The sequence below is a fragment of the Hesperophylax consimilis genome, chromosome 25 (assembly GCF_061612785.1).
Source record: "Hesperophylax consimilis isolate HC1 chromosome 25, BYU_Hcon_1.0, whole genome shotgun sequence".
Classification (NCBI taxonomy): Eukaryota; Metazoa; Arthropoda; class Insecta; order Trichoptera; family Limnephilidae; genus Hesperophylax; species Hesperophylax consimilis.
In genome coordinates, this window is record NC_142860.1 from 29,403,790 (window position 1) to 29,427,474 (window position 23,685).

At 34.1% G+C, this 23,685-nt stretch overlaps 1 protein-coding gene across 3 annotated transcripts; it reads right to left on the reverse strand.

The window, feature by feature from the left end:
* Positions 1-16,483: 16,483 nt before the first annotated feature.
* LOC149411780 (uncharacterized) lies at positions 16,484-22,415 on the reverse strand. 3 transcript variants are annotated; one of them, XR_016304800.1, is made up of 3 exons: positions 21,659-22,415; positions 17,663-17,814; positions 16,484-17,072 (listed from the first exon to the last, which is right to left on the reverse strand). XR_016304800.1 is itself a non-coding variant. In XM_089646783.1 (2 exons), the coding sequence occupies exons 1-2, from the start codon at positions 21,715-21,717 to the stop codon at positions 16,766-16,768; spliced, it is 366 nt and encodes a 121-aa protein (XP_089502909.1). In that variant the 5' UTR covers positions 21,718-22,407; the 3' UTR covers positions 16,484-16,765. The 3 variants fall into 3 exon arrangements, 1 of the variants encoding a protein (XP_089502909.1); XM_089646783.1 differs by lacking the exon at positions 17,663-17,814 and having other exon boundaries at positions 21,659-22,407; XR_016304799.1 differs by lacking the exons at positions 16,484-17,072; positions 17,663-17,814 and adding an exon at positions 19,208-20,391.
* Between the last annotated feature and the right edge of the window lie 1,270 nt (positions 22,416-23,685).

The window sequence follows — 23,685 nt, forward strand, 5'->3', positions numbered from 1 at the left end:
CATATATGTCTATTAGATAAATAATTTTTAAACAAATTAAGTAGGTTACCTCTAATTCCAATTGCTTCTAAGATTTTTAATAATTTTTGTGGGTCAATTGTATCAAACGCTTTGGAGTTATTTATAAATAGTACTAAAACATGTCTTTTATGGTTTAATTCATTATTAATATAATTTGAAAAATCCTGTAGTTAATTCTCTGTGCTTTTTTTCTTTTGAAAGCCATATTGTTTTTGGTCTATAATGTCAAATTTTTCTAAGTATTTATTTAATTTTACGGAAATATATTTTTCAAAAATTTTTTCAAGTGTAGGCATTATACTGATAGGTAGATAGTTTCCTATTTCTGAGTGCTTTCCTCCTTTGTATATAGGTCTAATAATAGCACATTTAAGATCATTTGGCAATTCAGCTTCTATAATAAGTCTATTAATTAAGTGCGTTATAATAGGTCCTAAAATATCTATATGTCTTTTTATGTCGTACATTCTTATGTTGTCCATTCCCAAGGATTTTGAATTTTTCATTTTCTTAACAATATTTTTTATCTCAGTGAGAGTTGCCTTTGGTAAATACATACTGTGAGAACATAATAATGCGCCCGCTAACAATTGCTTCCCGCGTCACACCGTCTATGCATTTGATCAAATAATTGCTTGCAAGAATATTTTCATGTGAGTTTACTACAGGATCATTAAAATTCATCAAGTTTATATTAGTGTCCCCAAAGAACAAAACATTGTCTCGAAGACCTATGAAATCCGTCAGAATAGACAATTTCCCAGATAAAAGATAGTTTGTTAAGATTCGGTGGTCGATATATCGCTAATATACTCAAACTTTATTTATTTGGAAGAGTAATTACACCAAAAACATTTTCAAAATAATTTGATTCTAGTGGTGATTGTTTAAATACCATACTGTTTCTTATATATAGCGATATGCCCCCACCTGATTTATTATTACGATAATAGTTGTAATTTGAATAGCCCGGAATCTCATACATATTAAGTTGGTCAGCTTGTATATTTGTTTCGCTAATCATTAAAATATCTATACGCTCCCAACAATTTCTTAAATAAACATGTAAAACATCCCAATTCTTACATAATGATCTGATATTTACATGAATACAAATTAATTCCCCTACATCACTTTTTTTAATATATATCCACTGTTGTAGATCGTTAGTTCTTAAAAAATCTACTTCATTATCTTCTTCTAGATAATTACTTAAAGCAATATTTTATAAAATAATTAGTTCAAATTCTGTGCTATTAATATGATAATTTATTACAACCTCTCTGGTTACTATACCTAAGTATTTATTTGAGTAATGATTGAAAGGTAGGTTTACATGTCATTTTTATATTTATTTCAATTTGAATGCAGTTTGTAAGAAATATTGTGTAATCTAAAATATTAACAATAATGAATTTCGTCAGAATGAGTACTGCAACACCTCTATTATTATTTTTGTTTATTGTCGTCTGAATATATTTAAAATAAGAGTGCTGCCGCTGATAAGCAATCGGCAGTGATTTATGATTTGAAAATGGCTTGTTTAACACTATGCCGTCAGGCTGAATATTTAAATTATTGATTTTAATTAAAATAGTTAATTTATTCTGCATTGTAATCAATTTTTTGTTTGGCAACTTTTATCATATAATTTCTAAACTTACATGCTATACTATTTGGTAGGTGATCCGTAGGGAAATTTTTTTGTTTCTTTTGATTAGAATCCCAGCAGTTGGCACATTTGGGAGGGCAGTCCAGAGATTTGCATTCCCGGTATTGGTGAGCTCCGGCGCAGTGCATACATCTTGGATCCTTTATTTTATCTAGGCATTTATGTGCAGTATGGCCAAATCTTAGACAATGGTAGCATTGCGTTACAGGGTAGCAGTCTTCAACATATATCCTCAAGAATCCTAAGTTGACACGTTTTTTTTTCTTATAAGGTAATCTCTCATGTTTCCATTTGTTTCGACAATTATATTGTGGGACTTATTTCTTTTGTTGTCGATGATAGCTTTCACCTGAAATATATCAGGATTTTGATCTGTCATTGTTTTAATGTCATCATTTTGGAGTCTTAAGTCTGTTAAAAATTCTTCTTTTGTGTAATTTGTTTGTTTTCCTTTGAATATTACACACGGTTTTTTTCTTTGTATTTCTTCTGCCGTAATGTCTTTTTTTGATATTTTGTTTATTTCATTTTTCAGTTTGGTTGCATCTTCTTTTTTAGGGCAAGTTATAATTAATCTGTTGTTAGTTATTTTTTTCATGCTGTTTACTCCGATGCCCAGAGCAGATATTTTAATTTAATTTTGTATTGTTTCCTTAAGTTGGTCTTGATTTTGGTTCGTATTTAATGATGTTATTATAATTGGAAAGTTTTTTTCTTCAATCTCTTCTTGGTGATAGTTGGTTTTTACTGCTGACGCGTACGTTACTCTTTCATTTTTAGTTTTTAGCATTTCCTTCAGCATTGTATTTTTTTCTTTCAGTTTTGCTAGGTCTATCGCCATATGCGAAATATTTTCCACAATAGAGCTCATTTTTTTCGAGATTTCTATTTTTGTTTCTTTTGTGATTCTTGATTCATCGAATAATGCGGTCATTTCGGCAATTTCTTTCTTAGCTTTGGATATGTAGTCATGCGGATCAATTTCTTCCTCCATTGCAACGTTTTATTTATCCTGTTTTGTATTCGGGTCTCAACGTGTTAGTGCGACTAACGTACAGTTACACGCGTCCGTTGCCTGCCAGGTTGCAGACTGCAGATTTACACCATCTATATTTCCAACAACATAATTATTTAACTCTTTTAGGGTTCTCAGTCTAAATAATATATGCAAAAAGAGCTCATTGTTACAAACTCACAAAGATTATTTCAATACTACAATAACATTTTCAAAAATAAGTAACCGATCAAGATCACGTGGCAACATAGAAATCCCCAAATTAAAATGAGTGCTTCTCAACACCATTATACTTATCAAGGTATAAAAAATTTTAATGCACTCCCATATAAAATAAAATCTGAAAAAATTATAAAGTCCTTAAATCACAAATAAAACAACTACTTCATCAAACCAATAATAATAATAAGTTTTATAAAAGTCTAATAACGTAGAAACTTCTGGTGCGCTGCACCCACTTATGAGAAAATAGCTTATCACTTGGCACTGTTGAGCCTGACGGCATTTTGGTTCACACATAACATCACTTTTAGTGTTGTAATTGGTTCTTAATCCAGGTTGGAGGAAGGATCCTCCATGGGAAGTAGACATAGCTGTGTCACGGCTCTTTTGGTAACACCTCTGGCCGTCCTCAAGGAGACGACGCGGACGCGTCCGTCTTGACCAGGGTGGATCTCCGTCACTCGCGCCATCCTCCAGTACTGCGGAGGTAGTTGGTTGTCTTTGATGATGACCATGTCACCAGGCTGTAAACTGCGTTGACGTCCTTCTTGCCATTTGACTCGGTTCTGCAATTCTGCTAGGTATTCCCGGCTCCATCTGTGCCAAAAAGATTGAACAACGGTAGACATCTTTTGGTAAATATTAAGCCTGTTTGTAGGCAGATGATGGATATCAAGCTCAGGCAATGCTAACAAGTTGTCGCCAATAAGGAAGTGTGACGGAGTGAGTGCGTTTAAATCATTTGGATCTGGTGTTAATGAAGTCAGAGGACGGGAATTTAAACAAGCCTCAATCGGTATTAGTATGGTATTCATGCCTTCGTATGTCAAAACAGTTGACCGCATTGCTTTTTTTAAATGTAACTTGGTCATTTTAACTGCACTTTCCCAAAATCCACCGTGATACGGTGAGCGGGGAGGCAAGAAACTCCAGCTAATATTCTGCTGGGCTAAAAAATTATGGATTTCCTTATCAGATGCCTTCAAAAAATCAAATAGTTCAGTAAGTTCCCTATAACTACCTGTAAAGTTAGTTCCATTATCACTAAAGAGTCGTGAGGGTTTACCCCTCCTAGCTATAAATCTTTTCAATGCATTCATAAATGCCATTGAAGTTAAATTAATCACTAATTCTGGGTGAATTGCCTTCATTGAAAAACAAATAAATAAACATATGTAAGATTTTACACTCTTAGCATTTCTGGTTAAACCAGACTTAATTAAAATTGGACCTGCATAATCTATGCCGGTTACATAAAATGATCTTTGGATTCGGAATCGGTCAGCAGGAAGGTCACCCATGAGCTGGCGACACTCGCGCGGACGGACTCGGAAACATACAATACATTTATGCAGTGCTCGCTTTACTGCGTTTTTACCAAATATTGGCCAAAACCGTAAACGCAGTAAAGCGAGCAGAGCATTACATCCTAAATGCAAATTCTCATAATGCAGATGGGTTATTATTAAGTCAGTCAACTTATGATTTTGTGGTAACAAAATTGGATGTTTTTGAAAGACCGAGGTAATATCAGATTGTGATAGTCGACCTCCAACACACAATAACCCATCCTGCATAAAAGGATTTAGTGCCTTTACCTTGCTCTGCCTAGATACAAATCTTCCATTACTCAAAGAAGCTATTTCATCACGAAATGCGAATTGCTGAGCGTTCAAAATCAATACATGCATGGCATGTTCCAGTTCGATTACAGAAAGCTCGTCGACCCGCATCGGTTTTCGTTTAGAACAGTTATGTATGAAACGTAACATATAAGCAACTACGCGCCTCAGTCGTCTTAATGAAGAATAATTATTAAATATTTCCCAATCGACAGGACTACTAGTAACCAAAACTATCCTCGCCGTTTCTGGCAACCCCGTGGGAGTATCAAATGTAGAACGTGGCCACTTATCCTCGTCGGACGTGAGCCATGGTGGTCCTGACCACCATAATGAAGATGATTTCAACTGCTGAGATGTTATTCCTCTGGAAATTATGTCAGCTGGGTTTTCAGTTGAACAAATGTGACGCCATATAGCGCCGTCACCTTCACGTTGTATTTCTGATACGCGGTTAGCAACAAAAGGAGTCCAATGGTACGGTTCTCCTGCAATCCAAGCCAATGTTATTGACGAATCACACCACAAAGTGGTGTCAACAGTTACTTGGAGAGTTGCCGTCACCCGCTTCATTAATTTAACTAATAATTGTGCTCCACATAACTCAAGACGTGGTAACGATAAATTTTTTAGTGGGGCTACACGAGATTAAGCGCATATTAACTGTGATTTTGAATGCCATGTTCATCGGTAGATCTTAAATACAGACAAGCGCCATATGCTACTTGAGATGCATCGCAAAAACCGTGTAAGCTAAAAGATTTTTTATTGAAGCAGAAAATTTTCCTCGGTACACGAATATGATTTGCTTTACTGAGACTCAGCGTGTAAGTCTGCCAGGCCAATAAAAGGTCATTGGGTAGCTTGTCATCCCAGGATGTTTTTAGCTTCCACAATCTTTGCATAATTATCTTACCAACAATGATTACTGTGCCTACCAGTCCTAAAGGGTCAAAAACTTTTGAAATTAATGATAAAACTTGACGTTTTGTTACTTCTAACTTTGAGTCTATGTTTTCTACCTGATAAGTAAGCTCATCAAGTTTGGTGTCCCATATTAATCCTAGAATCTTAGCTTCATTGGATTCATTTGGCAATAATTCCAAATTATCTTTAGAATCATTAATTGAGGGTGCATTAGACCTCCATTTTCTAATCTCCATGCCTGCTGTAGCAAGCGCATTAATGATTTGGGATTAAAGCACGTGACAAGTATCAATGGAATCAATACCAGAAAGAAAATCATCTACATAAAAATTTTCCTTAAGGGATTTACTAGCTAATGGATGAGTAAATGAAACGTCATTACCTAGCTGGTGCAGACAACGTATTGCTAAATAAGGCGAAGGAGCCAAACCATATGTCACCGTTTTTAGCGTATAATGTTTCAAACAATCATCCGCATCCCTTTTCCATAATATACGTTGGTAATTTCTGTGTTTCGGGTTGATCAATCCCTAGAGCCCAATCATTAGAGCGCGATTCAAAGAAATCCCTCGAGTGGGTTTAGCCGACCCGTCAAAAACAACACGAATTTTAGTAGTTGTGCTTGATTCTTTAAATACAGCGTGATGTGGTAAATAATAAGTAATTTCATCACGTTTTGGAGGTTCACATTCAGTCATGTGACCTAACGCAAGATACTCATCAATAAATTCCGAGTATTGTTCCTTTAAACTAGGTAGTCTTAAGAATTTCCTTCCCATTGACGCTAATCTACCTTTAGCAATACTAAATGAATCTCCTAATTGAGATAGGTTAGATTTAAACGGTAAGTTGACTACAAATCTACCGTTTGCATCGCGTTTATGCGTGCCTTCGAAAATCCTTTCACATTCAATATCTTCCAGAGAGTGATGCTTACTATTTTCGGTTTCTTCAACCTTCCAAAACCTTTCTATTTGGTTCTGCAAAGAATTTAATGAAATATGACAAACTTTAACTGGCCTCGTATTATGACGACTCTGTACAGCTCCTGATATTATCCAGCCTAGCTCCGTTCGATGCAATGTAGGTTTATCCTTTCCTAACTGTATCTGATCCGTACGAAGCACCTGCCAGAAAATCTCTGCTCCGATCAGCATATCAATAGAAGCTGGCTGGTAAAACTGCGGATAAGCTAACCGGACACCGTCTGGAATGTTCAACATTTTTGGGTTAATCACGGTCTGTGGAAGATTGCAAGAAATCTCATCTAATACCAATTTCAGTGCCGGCAGCCCGGGCGTTTATTTATTATTAGTTATGTACATACATGATTTTTCTCCTTACCCTCCTCACTAGACAAAGTCTGTTCTGAGGCTGGTAACTAACAATTTCTAATTACATAAAAACAAATAAGTGGTAAAAAAAAAAAAATCTATATATTATAGTAAAAATAATAATAATAAAATAAGAGGAAAATCAGAATTTAAAAACAGAGTAGAAAAAAGAAAATATATAATTTTAGATATTAAGAATATTACTTATCTCTCTTCTTTCTTTGACATTCAACCAGTTTAAAAATCTTTTAAATATCTAATTCAAATTATTAGATGCGACGTAGGTCTTTGTTTGGGCTACAAACTTATTGAATATATGTGGTGCCAAGTAAGATTCATGTTTTTTTGCAAAATTTGATTTGATATATGGTACTTGTAATTGATTGTGTGTGTTTGCTCTTGTGTTTTGCGAGTGAGTTATGAAGCGTGGTGAGATTTTTATGCAGTTTTTGTAGATGATCTTCTTTATGAATAGTTTATTTATGTCTAATAGGTTATTGTTGATCATTAGCTGTTCTGTCGGATGTTGATAAGGCTTTCTAAACATAATTCTGATTATTGTTTTATGATTAATTTTAAGTGATTTGAGATGAGTCTCTGCTGCTGCTCCCCATACTGAAATACCATACATAAGAATACTTTGACAGAGTGCAAAATATATATTTTTTAGCTGAGGTAGTGACATAATGTTTCGAATTGTTTTGAAGATGTAAGTGAGTTTCCGTATTTTTTTTTTGTAATTAGGTTGATTTGGAGATCCCATTTTAAGTTATTGTCAACAGTTAAACCGAGATATTTAATATTTTGCGCATAATCAATTTTGTCACAAACACAGCGTGAGTTAGTTAATGAGGTAACTGTGCAGGGGTGAAGATGAAGTTGTGGGCGACTATCTGGCTGACCAGCTAATGTTTTACTGAAAGTTAAGTATTTAGTTTTAGAAATATTTAGTGTCAGTAGATTATTTATTAGCCATCTATTTACTTCAGTCATCCCTGCTTCCGTGTGTTTGAAGACGTTTTCCCATGATTGGGCTTTGAATAAAATTACAGTGTCATCTGCATAACTGATTACTTTGTACTCTATGTTCCCTAGGCTTATCTCAGTTAGACTGTTAATGTAGATGAGAAACAGTATGGGACCCAAGACGCTGCCTTGGGGTACTCCATACCTGTTGCCTACTTTGTCACTTTCTTGATTATTTATTTTTACAATTTGTTGTCTATTTTCAATGTAGCTAATGAACCATTTTAGTGGTGGACCTGTTATGCCAATGTTTTTGAGTTTTTGTTGGAGTAATTTGTGTGAGATGGTGTCGAAAGCTTCTAAGAACACTTTTAACACCTTTGAACCGCCATCTAGGTTTTTCACTATGTAGGTGGTTAGTTCCGATAAGGCGTCTTCTGTTCCCATTTTCGCTCGAAACCCGAATTGACGGGTGGAGATCAGTTTGTGTTTATCAAGGTATGCGAGCAGTCTTTTTTTCATAGTTTTTTCTAGTAGTTTCGATAGCGAATTTAGCAGAGTGATTGGTCTGTAATTTAAGATCAGCGTTTTGTCTCCCGATTTATGTATTGGAGTAATACAACCTATTTTTAGGTGATCGGGGACAATGCCGAGGCTGAAACTTTGGTTGAAAATATGTTGAAGTGGTATAAGTATATGTTCTCGGAGACTAATCAGTATATGATTGGAGAGGTTATCTGGGCCCACAGCGCAATTTGGTTTGAGAGAAATAATTAAATCCGAGATTTCCTTTGTACTTATTTTGTGAGCATAAAACGAATGATTTGGTTGTATGGTAGAGGATAGTTTGGTTAAAGAGTCTTCTGTTGTGCCGTTTTTTTGAAGAATTTTTTCAGCCAAGTTAGATCCGACTTTTGCAAATTGGGAGTTAATAAAATTAGCTATTTTAGCAGGTTCATTTTTTGTAAGGGTTTTGTTTCCATTTATTAACAGTATTTTGATCTTCGAGTCTTTTTTCGGATTGGAGAAAGTAATATCTTTGACGATTTTCCAGATTTTTTTGGGGTCATTTTTGGCGGATTTTATTTCTTTTTTTGTAGTACTTGTATTTGGCTTGTTTGATTAATTTATTACAAAGGTTTCTATATAGCAGGTAATTATTTTTTAGTTTGTCATCATATGGGTTTTTGCGCACTTGCATGTGCATTGTGTCTCTTTTATGAATGCTGTTTACTAATCCTTTCGTGATCCAGGGTGTTATTTTTTTTTCTTTATGTGAGTAGTTTTTCGGGGTATTTTTTGTTATATGTTTAGCAATGTAGGTTCCAACTGTGTTCATAAAAGTGTTCAACGCGTTGTTTGGGTCGGGTTCATTTATTACATTTGACCAAGATTCCTTATGTATGTCCTCTATTAGGCACTTAAAATTAATTTTGTCTTGTACGGAGTTGTTTTTTTCATCTTTTTGTTTCTTGTTATGATGTATGCTTAGTGTAGTAGTGAAATGATCTGTGACCGTTGATCGAATAATGGATGAAGATGTTTTTTTCCTAGTTTTAACAAATATATGGTCAATACAGGATTCAGAGTTTGACGTAATTCTTGTTGGTGAGTTGATTGTCGAGTTTAATCCATAGTGAGTAAGTAGATTTAAGTATTCTGTGGTTATTGGTTGCCCGTTTAGTAAGTCAATATTCATATCCCCTGCAATAATTAATTGTTGTGTTTTTTTATTTTTTTCGAGAATTTTATTTAAGGAGTTGAAAAAAGGTGAGAGATTGTTATAGCATGGGGGTCTGTAGACGGCAAATATGGAGATGTCTGTTCCGAGGGAGATTTAGATACAGTTTGCTTCGGTTAGGTTGATTTCTGTTATTGATGGGTTTAGTGAATCTTTGCCAAAGATTACTATACCGTCGTTTTGATTTAGATGTTTAGTGGAATGGAGAGTTGTATAGTCTTTTAAGTTTAGGTTTGTGTACAAATCATCTAACCAGCATTCAGTCAAGATAATAATGTCGAAGCTTATGTTTATTTCGTTTAAGAGGATTGAGAAATTATCGAAGTTCTTTCGAATACTTCTAATGTTTTGGGAAATTATGTTTAAGTTGTGTTTTTCTGTGAACAGAGAATTACATTCTGTCGCTTTGTCAAAAGTGTGTTCTGAGTTGTTAAATGTTTCTGTATCAATATTAAGTTGAGTGATCATGTTGCGGTTGCGAAGATACATAAGTTGATCCATACAAAGTTCACACATTTTGCTAGTGGTGGTAAATAATGAGTAATATAGGAGTAAAAATTGAGAGTAAAATTATTCAAATACTTTGGATAATAAAAACTTATAAAAACATAAAATTTCATGGTAAAATAATTAGAATACTTTAAATAATAAAATAAAATCCTTTTAAACCATAAAATTTGATGGTAAAATAATTCAAAGAGTTTGGATAATAAAAAATATTTAAAACAGTTTCATTTGATGGTAAAATAATAGCAGTATTTTGGATAATAGAAACCTTTAAAAACATAAAATTGGATGGTAAAATAATGAAAATACTTTGGATAATAAAAACCTTGAAAAGCATAAAATTTTAGAGGGAAATAATTTAAGTACTTTGAATATTAAAAACCTTTAAAACAACGAAATTTGACAGTAAAATTATTCAAATACTTTGGATAATAAAAACCTTTGGTACAATTTAATTTGATGGAAAAATAAGTTGAATAATTTGGATAATAAAAACTTTTAGAACAATAAAGTAATATGGTAGTAATGATGGTAAAATAATTCAAATACTAAGGATAATTAAAACATTTTAAGCAATAGCATTTGATGGTATAATAATAAAAAAACATTGGATAATGAGAACCTTTAAAAACATAAAATTTCATGGTAAAATAATTAGCATACTGTGGATAGTAAAATAGAATTCCTTTAAACCTTAAAGTTTGATGGTAGAATAATTCAAAAACTTTGGATAATAAAAAATATTTATAACAGTAAAATTTGATGGTAAAATAATAACAGTACTTTGGATAATAGAAACCTTTAAAAACATAAAATTTGATGGTAAAATAATGAAAATACTTTGGATAGTAAAAAAAACCTTGAAAAGCATAAAATTTTAAAGGAAAATAATTTAAGTACTTTGAATAATAAAAACCTCTAAAACAATAAAGTTTGACAGTAAAATTATTCAAATACTTTGGATAATAAAAACCTTTGGTACAATATAATATGATGGAAAAATAAGTTGAATAATTTGGGTAATAAAAACTTTTAGAGCAATAAAAATTGATGTAAAAATAATTCAAATACTTTGATAATTAGAACATTTAAAACAATAGCATTTGATGGTATAATAATAAAAATACATTGGATAATAAGAACCTTTAGAAACATAAAATTTCATGCTAAAATAATTAGAATACTTTGGATAATAAAATCCTTTTAAACCATAAAATTTGATGGTAAAATAATTTAAAATACTTTGGATAATAAAAACCTTTAAATGTATAAATTTGTTGGTAAAATAATTAAAATACTTTGGATAATAAAAACCTTTAAAGGTATAAAATTTTACGGTAAAATACTTAAAAAAATTTAGATAATAAAAACCTTTAGAGCAATAATATTTTATGGTAAAGTGATTAACATAATTAGAGTAATAAAAACATTTAGAAACATAGAATTTGATGATAAAATAATCAGAATAGTTTGGGTAGTAAAGACATTTAAAATAATAAAATTTTATGGTAAAATAGTTAAAATACTTTGGGTAATAAAAACCATTGGAAAAATAGAAATTGAAGTAAAAATAATTAAAATACTTTGAAAGACCTTTAAAACAATAAAATTTGAAGGTAAAAATGTAAAGATAATTTAATGATGGTAAAATAATTAAAATAATTTGGGTTATAATAGAAAATGATGGAAAAATAATTAAAATAATTAGGGTTATAATAAAAAATTATGGAAAAATAATTTGGGTGATAAAAACATTCAAAACAATCAAATTTTATGATAAGATAACTTAAATAATTTGGGTAAAAAAAACATTTAGAATGATAAGGTTTGATGTTAAAATAATTAAAATGGTTTTGGTAATAAAAACATTTAGAGCAGTAAAATTTGGTGTAAAAATAATTTGGATAATAAAAAGAATTAGAAAGATTTTTGTAAACAAAATCGGTAGAAATAATTAATGAAATGGGACTTGTAGGGGAATAATATAGTTGCAATGATTGCAATGTGTTAAATAATTCTGCCATTATGATTTATTGCAATACAGGAAGTTTATAATAGAATGCTCAGTTACTACAGTTGAATCCCCATTTTTTTCAAATCATTTTCATGTTTTATTTCAATTATTTTTTCCCCAGTTGCTTTGCGGACAAGCAATTTATTAGATTTGAACCATACGAATTGATAAAGGGTTTCTTTGGCCCTTTGCTTCGTTTTCCACATCAGTTCCTTGAAGTAAGGAGAGAGTACTTCATTGATGAAGATAGGAGAGGTTGGGTTTAAGGTTTTGGCCTCTTTCTTTAGCGAGAGCAACGATTCCCTTGTTTTTTGGCTGTACAAGGCAATGTGTAGTTTGACCGGGGTGTTCCGCCTGCGATCTTGGGTCCTGGTCACCATGCGGATGTCTTGTAGTTGCAGGGGCAGTCCCAGCGAGCCAGCTACCCGAAGAACGGCCTCCGCGGGTTGTTCTCCCGTCCGTAAGTCCACACCCGCTATTTCCACGCTGTCGGAGAGTTTGACTTGTTCTAAATCCGCGAGTCGACTTTCCAGGGAAGAGATTCTGTTGTTTTTTTTTTCGTTTTCCTCACGTAGGAATTTTGCTTCTTTATGAATGTCCTGTACTTGTTTGAGGTTTAATAGCAGGTCTTCATATTGTTTACAGATGAATTCACTGCTTCTTTTGAGGTCATTAATTTCCTCCTCAAACATTTGTTTTATTTCAAAGATTTTGTCATCAAAATGTTTAGTGAGACAATTATATAAGGAGTCGGCTTCTGATCCGAATGTCGCGACCGACGTAGCAGGTGAGCTCGGTCTGCTTTTGCATTTTGGGCATTTCCAAATTTGTTTATTTTTTAGTGACATTTTTTTGAAGTTGATGTCTGTAATATTTAAGCAATTGTTATGGAAACCGATGTTGCAAGTGGCACACGTGAGCGCATGGTCATTTTTGGTGATAAGGTTTAGGCAGGCTTCGCAATTCATTGTTGGTTCGCTTTTTTAACTTTTTTAAATAAATATTCGGAATAGAGTAGGATTCGGTGGTTAGTGCGGCCTCTGTGTGGTGATTGAGCTAATAGATTTGTAATGTTTGTAATAATGTTCTTGTTATTGCTCTCAGACACAGATGGCGTTAAATAAAAACAAAATAAATAAATAAAAGTTATAGTGAAATTTGCTTTTTTAACTTATTTAACTGATCTAGTATGCACTGGACATAACAATTTACTTTATTTCATTTATATATTTTAATTTTCACTGTCTTGATTTAAATATCCATAGGGAAATATTTTTATGTAGGTTGATTTTGTTACACTTTATAAAATAAATGTCAAATGTCACAGTTTGAATGATGTTTTTAAATAGATCATTTAGAACAGATTCGTGTATTTTTGATTAGGGATGGCTGGATGATTATAAGTAGGATGAAGCACAGTCGCCACTTTAATCCGTTCTTGGTTCACAGAACACTTTTTAACAAATATTTTTTATAATTATTTCGGGAGATGAGCAAAACACGATATCACTCTGTTGTATTATTATTGTAACCAAACCAAACAAGATATTTCATCCTCGTATTGAGAACATAATGATTTAAATTTAATGTCAACTGTTTCCTTTACGTGAATTAAATTATTATGCAAACCTGAAACAGGTATGTTCAATTTTGTACAATGCAAATTTAATCTTTTACAAGTATCCTTTGTAATAAAATTAGACATTGAACCCGAATCCAAAAGTGCGCGTATTTTGTGTGTTCCACCGAAAGCGTCTTCTATTTTTACTATTACGGTAGATAGTAAAATTTCTCGCCCGTTCATGTCGCTATGACATGCTAAATTTACTGGTGCCTCCAACTGACCCTTGCCAGTTGAAGTACCCGCCTGTACATTTTCAGTATTGATATGTAACAGAGTGTGATGTTTTCAATCACAAACACTGCATTTTTCCTTCCACCTGCACACCTTTGAAGGGTGCCCCGGTTTTAGGCAGTTATAACATAAATTGCTCTCTGAAACGAACTTTCTTCGTGCCGCTGGTTCTTTGTTAACAAATATTTTACAAGAATAAATGAAATGGCTGTCATTACACAGCATATAATTAACGTTGCTTGACGCTAACGTAACCTTGTTCGTAGAATTCCTTTCCTTAAAATTAAAAAAAACTTTGGTTTTGTTGCAACTGGTTCCGCTTTCTGTTGCATTCCACCATTATCACCTTGGATAGTTTCTAGGATCTGAGACCTTTGTGAAATAAAATTGCTAAACTGCTCAAACGTAGGATAAACTTTATCGCACTCCATGGATTCCCAAAGGCTACGTGTGTGATTATCTAACTTTGAGGTTAGAATATGTATAATTAATGTGTCCCAATGTTCTTTTGGAAGCTTTAAATTATGTAAAGCTCTCAAATAAATGTTTGCTTGATCAATTAAATTTCGCAATTCATGATGATTCTGTCGTTTTAACGGTGTAACATCAAATAAGAAATTCAAATGTCTATTTGCTATAAGTCTGAAATTTTCGTATCTTGAAATAAGCATCGTCCAGGCTGCACTATAATTATCCCCGGTTATTTCTAGAGAACTAATCAAATCAAGTGCGTCTCCGGACACATAACTAATACGGTAATGAAATTTCTGAACATTATTTAATTTACTGTTAGCATGAATTAAGGCAATGAACGAATTTTTAAAAGTCAACCATTTATGGTTGTCACCTGAAAAAATGGGTATTGAGATTGGCGGTAAATTCACTGATGTAATTGGGTCATTTTCAATCTTCTTAAATTTTGATAATATTTCCTGTCCTAATGCAATTACATTAAAATATGTACCTTCAAAATTATCGCTCGCGTCATGATCTTCTGATTTATTCAATAAATCAATCTCCAGCTGAATTTTGGAGAATTCTATCAGAGAAGGTTTGATGGCATCTAATCTCGACGACAATACGCTGGGCCTAATATCATTCTCATTGCTTAAATAGGTTTCAAATCTCGTTAATGAACCTTTCGAAACCCCGCGCTGTCTAACCAACTTGTCGAGTTCCATTTTTTAGAAACGAATAACACAATAACCTAAAAAAAACTTAATACACAACTCGAAACGGCAGTTTGACGTTTGAGGTAAACAAAATAATACTATGGATTATAGAGAAAACAATAACAATACTATGGCATGCAAAGACAAAGCTTGCAAACGCGTGGCTAGAAATGCAGGTAAGCAGAAGCAAAGTTATTCGGCAGAATACAACAATAAAAATTATTATCACCAACAAATTTATGCTATTTTGAAAGCATCTGATTATGAACGTCCGAATATAATTCGATATAATCAATACGAAATAATGTGGCATCTACACAGATTTTTAGCTTTTTTAAATGGAATTTGAAAGGACAATGAAAGGAAGGCTACAACCTGATTTGCTGTGCATGCGAGCGTCGTGATGAGGCTCGCTTGATCAATCTAATGATGGTGATGAGGACTCCGACTGGACCACTCCCGATGATGATGAGGCCTGACTGGACCACTCCAAATAATGATCTTCCGTCTCAAATGGATCAATCCAAATAATAATAATCCGGCTCGAAGGACCAATGTTCAGGATCTCAACTTCACTCTCCTGACAGAGCGATCCAGCGTGGTACCACCAGATTCCAAAGGGAAGTGTGACTGGAGTAACTCTTCAATAATAACTCCAGCTCTTAAATATTTGTCTTTATTTAAACAATAAATAGGACCCGTAGGGCAGCTCATGTACGATGAGCCCAATATTGCTATCTCTCTCTCCGAGGTTTTATAAACCACATGTAAGTGAAAACCTGGCAGCTCTGCCGTTTTGCCAAAAACGACCCGCCCAAGACGGATGGTAACAAGAGAAGAAGGATTAAAAATCCGTGGCAATACGAAATTTTCCCGGCAATCGCTAACACAAAATAAATGTTGCCACACCCATTAGGGTGACAAGCACCAATATTAAGATTTCAGTACCTGAAATCTTAACAATGCTGTAACAGTAATGGCCTCGTTAAATTAATGATACCAAGAAATATAATTGATAAGTTTTATTCTTTAAAAACACACATCACTGGTAACAAAAAACAACGACCCTCGAATTCCTTAATTATTTCATGGTTGTTATTGATCCGTTATTTAGAGAGAGAAGAGAAAGAAAATGGGCTTGCAAGCCTATTTATAACCTAATTCATTTGAATGTATTGGTATATATAATCAGAATTATTGCCCTTAGGGGAGACATCTGTCGGATATTTCAATTACTCAATACAGATACAGGTGGCATTTTCGTTTGGTTTGATTCTTGGCTAAAGTCTGAACATGCTGCCAGGGCACGGAAGAATTTTTTTTTTTTACACATTAACAAAAAATATTTTTTTTTAAATAACCATAATATAAACAAAAAATAATTTGAAAAATCAACATAATATAAATATGGACAAATTAATTTGAAAAACAATCATGAGATGAATATGAACAAAAAGTTCTAAAATAAGAGAATCATAATATGAACAAGTTAATTCGATGTTCCTAGGTCATCCTTCAGGTAGGTTGCTAATTCTTCTCCGTCTTATGACTGCTAGCAAAATTTTGATGGTCCAAGGTCATCCTTCAGGTAGGTTGCTAATTCTTCTCCTTTTTATGACTGCTAGCAAAAATTTGATGGTCCAAGGTCATCCTTCAGGTGGTTTGTTGATTTTTCTCTTGTTTATGACTGCAGGAACTTATTTATTCAGTCCGGGGGGTACATCGGGCGTCCCTGTAGCAATGCTTGAATCCCTTTCCATGGGTAATAAACATATTTTGCTGATAGGTCTCTTAAATGTTCCTTGTGCGGTTTTGAGGGTAACCACCCGCACTTTCCCGTCAGCTCCAGGGTGAGTAGCTAGGATCCTGGCTAGTTTCCACATATTAGGCGGCAGGTTGTCCTCCTTTAGTATGACCATGTCGTCCCTTTCAACAGTCCTGAGGCCCTTGTCTTCCTTCCATTTGGTACGTCTTTGTAATTCTGCAAGATATTCCAGTTTCCACCTGCACCAAAATGTTTGAATCAGTGCATTTAATTTTTGATATTGATTCAATCGATTATATTGTATCTCCCGAACATCCTTCTCAGAGATAGAAGCTATCCCTCCGCCAATCAGGAAATGATTTGGAGTCAAAGGATTCAGGTCAGTCGGATCGTTGGACAGAGGAGTGAGCAGACGTGAATTTAAACAGCATTCTACCTGACACAATAAAGTATATAATTGTTCAAAGGTTAAACTTGAATTATCGGTTATTCTTTTTAAATGATATTTGGCGGATTTCACTGCTGCTTCCCAGAGTCCAGCGAAATTCGGTGACCGTGGTGGAATAAATCCCCACAATATTGACAAATCAGCAAAATATTTTTGAATCTTGTCATCAGATTTCTTTAACTTATCATACAATTCTCTCAGTTGATTATATGCTCCCTTAAAATTGGTCGCATTATCTGAATATATTTTAAAGGGTTTGCCCCTCCGCGCAATGAAACGTTTTAAACAATTTAAAAAGTTGTCAGTGGTGAGGTCCGTTACCAGTTCCAAATGCACAGCTTTCGTTGAGAAACAAACAAAAATGCATAAATAAGATTTTACCAATGGAGCCTTCCTGGTGATACCGCTTTTCATCATGATAGGACCTGCGTAATCAATCCCGGTAACCTCGAACGGCCTGCTAGGTGTTATTCTGTTTTCCGGCAAGTCACCCATGATAACTTGACTGGTTACTGGATTTTTTCTGAAACATACTATACATTTATGTAATATTTGCTTAACAGTGGTTTTTCCGGCAATCGGCCAGAACTGTAATCTCACTAGAGATAACAAAGTTTGTGTCCCTGCATGTAAATGTACATAATGAAGATGTCGAATAATTAATTCTGTTAACTTATTATTTTTTGGTAAAATTATTGGGTGTCGTTGCTGGTATGATAAATGTTTCGCCTTTGTTAGCCTGCCCCCGACACAAATTAATCCATTATTTATAAATGGATTAAGCGACAAAATAACGCTACGTTTATCCAGTGAACATTTATTACTCAAAGCCCTGAACTCATCCTTAAAATGGTAGCGTTGAATTATTGCTATTAGACGATGCAATGTATTGTCCAGCTCCGGCACGCTTAACCTCCCGGTTAATTTACAGTTTTTTGTGTTACAATTATTAAAGAAACGCAATATATATGCAGTTACTCTCTTTAGCTTGTTGAGAGAGGAAAATTTTGAAAAGATGTCCCACTCCGTGACATTAGTAGACACGCATACCGCCTTGGTTTTTATCTCTGGAGGATTTATACAGGAATTTTCTGGCTTCGGCCAGTGATCGGCCTCTCTTATTAGCCAATCCGGACCCTTCCACCAAATATCTGCTTGTAATAGTTTGTTTGCTGTAACTCCTCTTGATAAAATATCAGCGGCGTTTTCCTGCGATGAAACATGTCGCCAATGGGCGGGATCGCCGGCCTCTTGTATCTCGGCAACCCTGTTGGCCACAAAGGTATTCCATCTAGCTGGCTGTCCTCTTATCCAGCATAGTGCGATGGTAGAGTCACACCAGTAGTATGTATCCACCTCAACCATGTTGAGCGCTTCTTTGATGTTTTTTAATAATTTCGTTAACAGCACCGCACCACAAAGTTCCAATTTTGGCAGGGATATGTTTTTTAATGGCGCTATCCTGGACCTGGAAGATATTAACTGAGAGTGCATCTTACCCTCGGCGTCCCTGGATACTAGATACGCACAGGCTCCGTAGGCCTTTTCTGATGCGTCGCAAAAACCATGGATTTGTAGGCTGTTTTGACCCCACAAGATTCTTCTCTTTATTTTCAACAGGTTTATTTGAGATAAATTTTTCATGTAATTTTCCCAATCTTTTAATATTCCCTCGGGTATTTCTTCGTCCCAGGAAGTCTTAGATATCCATAATCTCTGCATAATTAGTTTTGCTACAACCGTTACTGGTCCTAGCAGTCCTAAAGGATCGAACGTTGAGGCGATACTTGACAATATCCGCCGTTTGCTTTGTGCGGTACATACTGGTTTTTTCACTACATATGAAAAGTAATCAAACTCACTGTTTCAGATTAATCCTAGTATTTTTTCTTCTTGGGGTTCTTTAGATATCAATCCTTGCATATCTTGACCTGGTTTGGAAGATAATTCTGCCACGTTCGATCTCCATTTTCTTAGATTCATCCCTGCAGATTTTAGTAAACTGATTACCTGTTGTTTTAGAAGGTGGCACGATTCAACGTCATTTCCTCCCGTTAATAGGTCGTCCATGTAAAAGTCGTTTTCAATGACATTGCTTGCTATAGGAAATGAAAGTCTATTTTCAATACCTATTTGCTTCAGGCATCTTGTCGCCAGGAAAGATGACGGTCCTAATCCATAAGTCACTGTCCTTAGCTTGTAATGCTTCAAATCCTCATCCTGTGAAAAGCGCCAAACAATTTTCTGTAGATTGCGGTCGCTTTCCTGCACGTTTATCTGACGGTACATTTTCTCTATGTCCGCAGTTATGACTACAGGATGTTTTCTGAAATGTAAAATTTGCATATTTAAACCCTTTTGTATGTTAGGTCCGACCATCAGAGCATCATTAAGGGAAATACCAGAAGATGTTTTTGCCGATCCATCGAACACCACGCGAACTTTAGTAGTGGTGCTTGACTCCTTCATCACCGCATGATGTGGTAAAAAATATGATCTCGCATCGCATTCGGATTTTCGGCACTCTTCCATATGACCCAATTGTAAATATTCTCTCATAAACATGCTATATTGACATTTCAATTCTTTATTGGTGGAAAATTTTCTTTCCAATGTATGAAACCTTTTTTCAGCCATTGACAAAGAACTCCCTAGTTGGTCTATACAAGGGCGGGTTGGCAAGGCTACTGTAAATCTGCCCTCCGTGTCTCTACTATGACACTCTGTAAAGTTGACTTCGCAAGCCTTTTCTTCAAAATTCTGAGGTTTCATGGCATCCACCTCTTCTAGTTTCCAGAATCTTTCCATCTGGTTACCTATTTTATTAATGGCTAGATTACAATTAATTGATACTGGCCTTGTTTTAGTGATGATGTCGATCGCTCCGGAAACAATCCAACCGAGTTCAGTCCTTTGAATAGTTGGCCCGCCCTCCGTTAAGCGTATTCGATCATTATTCATTATTTCCCAAAAAACTTCGGCACCCAACAGGATGTCAATTGGAGACGTGACATTGAAATCCTTATCCGCTAGTTGCAAGCCAGATGGGATCTTCAACTCTTGTTTCCTGAAGGTCATTTGGGGTAGGTCGGTTGTTATAGCCTGCAATACTAAACAAGAAATTTTCTTATTATAATCACTATTCACTGCTAACATGTCAATTGTAACTCTTCGATTGATATGTGTGATGCGATTTTGTATTCCAGACACCGGCATATTTATTTTTTCTGTTTTTAATTTTAATTTTTTTGCAAAACTCTCTCTTATGAAATTCGATTGGGCGCCTGAATCCAATAATACCCTCGCTTTGTGTAAACGGTTGTCGCTACCTACGATATTCACGATCGCTGTAGATAATAAAATTATCTTTTCATTTTTATTTAACACCGTATGATTTGCCACTGATGTCGAGCTGTGTGCCTCTTCATTTGTGTTTTCACTATTTAATTCATTAACATGTATCAAAGTATTATGTTGATCACTTGCACAGATTTTACATTTGAATTTATTTTTGGAATCTTGTGTAAAATGTCCTACCCTCAAACATTTGAAACAGGCTCGGGCCTTTCTTAAAAATTCTAATCTTCCCTGGATATTTAATTTGAGAAATTTTTTACAATAATACACTGGATGATTTTCTTTACATAGGATGCATCCGTGTTTGGTTGCTATCAATGAGACAGACAAATCTTTCTTGCGATCATCACGTGTTGTAACATTCTTGTAGGTAGGCCTTTTTTCTTGCAAATTTGTGAACTCCAGTACCTCAACACGTTTGGTTAGACATGTAATAAATTCTTTCAACGTTGGGAGTGCACCATCTATTGGCTGCTCTTCCCAAAATCTACGAGTTGATCCATCCAATTTATTAGATATTAAATATATCATAATCGCGTCCCAGGAATCAACATGTAATCCTAGATTTTTTAACGCTTCTAAATTTATATTAGCCTGATCAATAATATGCCTCAACGCGACTGGACATTCTTGTTTCATATCTTTTAACTGAAATAAAGATGCAACATGCCTATGAACTATTATTTTTTTATTCGCGTAACGTTCCTGCAGTATCTGCCACGCAGATTCGTAATTGTCGTGCGATATGGTCAAGGAGGCAATCAATTTAGCTGCGTCTTTTTTAAGGCACGATTGTAAATAAAAGAATTTTTGAGAATTGTTTAACATATTATTTTGATGAACCAATGCTTTAAAGGTCTCAGCGAATTTAGCATACTCAGTAATTTCACCATGAAATTCAATAAGTTTCAAAGTTGGTAATTTAATTTCACATTTTTCATGATTTACTGAATTCAATAAACCTTTTGCTAATGCAAGTACAGAGAAATATTGATTTTCAAAGGATTCACGTTGACTTACGTGTTCTGCCTCGTCATCCGAAAGTTCTTCGATTTGAGATTGAATTTTTTCAAAGTCATCTAACAATTTTTCGACCTTTTGATAACGTAATTCTAGTTCCGTTTTATCGAGTGTCTTTAAAATATCATTAAACCTTGTCAATTTCGCTTTCAAAATTCCACGCTTGTTGATTAACGGCTTTAACTTTTCCATCTTTAATGGTAAATAATAAACAATTTAACTTTTAACCTCAAACAACTGACAGTTTACGAATGAAAACACGGCGGTGTTAGCAAAAATGCTTGTTAGTGCCAGGGCTGACAACCTTTTAAATCAGAACAACCACTGAACCACTCACCACTGACAACTTTTTAAATCAGAAATTCGCTGAAATTATTTTGTAGCGAGATTTTACCCGGTAATTTTGAATATTCGCGTGAATTATTTTTAATTAAATAAATCCAATGACAAAACTCTTACAATTGAGATGCTCATTTAACAATAATCGTATCAATTTGCAATGTAGGTAGCTATTAAAATTTTATGCAACTGAAAAATCAGAAACAACAATAATTTTTTTTAATCTTTGTTGCATATTTAAATATTTCATTTGGGATAATTTGAAATAGGAAGGATTCGGGATTCGGTCACAGTTTTGATAGGATGGCGTTGGGATACTTATCTGATGATGATCTGCATCTTCTTGGTTTTTTGCTGGTTCATATTTCGGCTTTCTGGTGCACGATGCGGCTCGATTGGACCATATGTTACAGTAATGGCCTCGTTAAATTAATGATACCAAGAAATATAGTTGATAAGTTTTATTCTTTGAAACACACATCACTGGTAACAAAACAACGACCATCGAATTCCTTAATTATTTCATGGTTGTTATTGATCCGTTATTTAGAGAGAGAAGAGAAAGAAAATGGGCTTGCAAGCCTATTTATAACCTAATTCATTTGAATGTATTGGTATATATAATCAGAATTATTGCCCTTAGGGGAGACATCTGTCGGATATTTCAATTACTCAATACAGATACAGGTGGCATTTTCGTTTGGTTTGATTCTTGGCTAAAGTCTGAAAAAATGCTTTTAAATAAAAGTGAAACATGATTCAGTGTACATAGGAGAATATCTGTATTATACAGAATATAATGACAATAAATAGATGTAGCCCAGGGTTAAGTAGGTACAAAATAAACAATCGTAAAATTGTGAAAATATTAAGAAATAATGAAAAAAAAAACACTAAATATAAGACAAATCATTAAAACTAATTCACCAACGCTACTCTAATTTGTAGGATTCGACTAAGTGTTGGTATAGATTGTGCTTAATTCTATAAATTGAGTCAATAAACAAATCAATAGCACCCCCATACTTGTTGCCAGATCATGGATCCTGTTGGTCAGTGAGTGTGTCTGATAGTTGGTCGTGTATGTATTGCAGAATAATGTTATATTTTGTCTTGTTTTCCTAGTTGGCACACGGAATTTAATAGTCGCAATGATGGCAGGACTATCAATTAAGTTGTTAATGACTGTGTGTAACACAACCAGGTCTGAACTAATTCTCCTGTAGTGAACTTTATATAAAGGGGACCAAATAGGTGAATTAAACTCCAATTGACTTCTGACTAATGAAATATAGAGGTTTCTCGTACAATCTATAGACTTAAAATCAGTTAAAGTTCTGCAAAGGTAGCCAAGGATCTTTAAAGCCTTATATAGTTGATGTGTGCAATGAATTACAAGTTTTCATCGAATATTACACCCAAGTCACGAATTTGTGATACTGGTATTAATTTAATATTATTTAATGTATATTCATCTAAGATATTATAACAAGTTTTAGAAAATTGTATAACTTGACATTTCTGAATGTTCAAAAATAAAGTATTTTGTTCACACCATTGATGAAGTTGTTCTAAGTTTATTTATTTTTTATAAAATTGATTACATTTTATGATTTTGACTGTCCAACTAGGAAGGATTCCCGTTTCAGGACAGTCAAATTTAAAGGTTTCAAGTTATCCTAGACAAA

Coding starts and splice junctions, on each gene's coding strand:
- LOC149411780 (XM_089646783.1), bottom strand. CDS start 21,717: ATGACTTTGAAAAAATTCAATCTCAAATCGAAGAACTTTCGGATGACG. Junction 17,073..21,658: donor CGGATGACGAGGCAGAACAC/GTAAGTCAACGT, acceptor ATTTTGGTGCAG/GTGGAAACTGGAATATCTTG.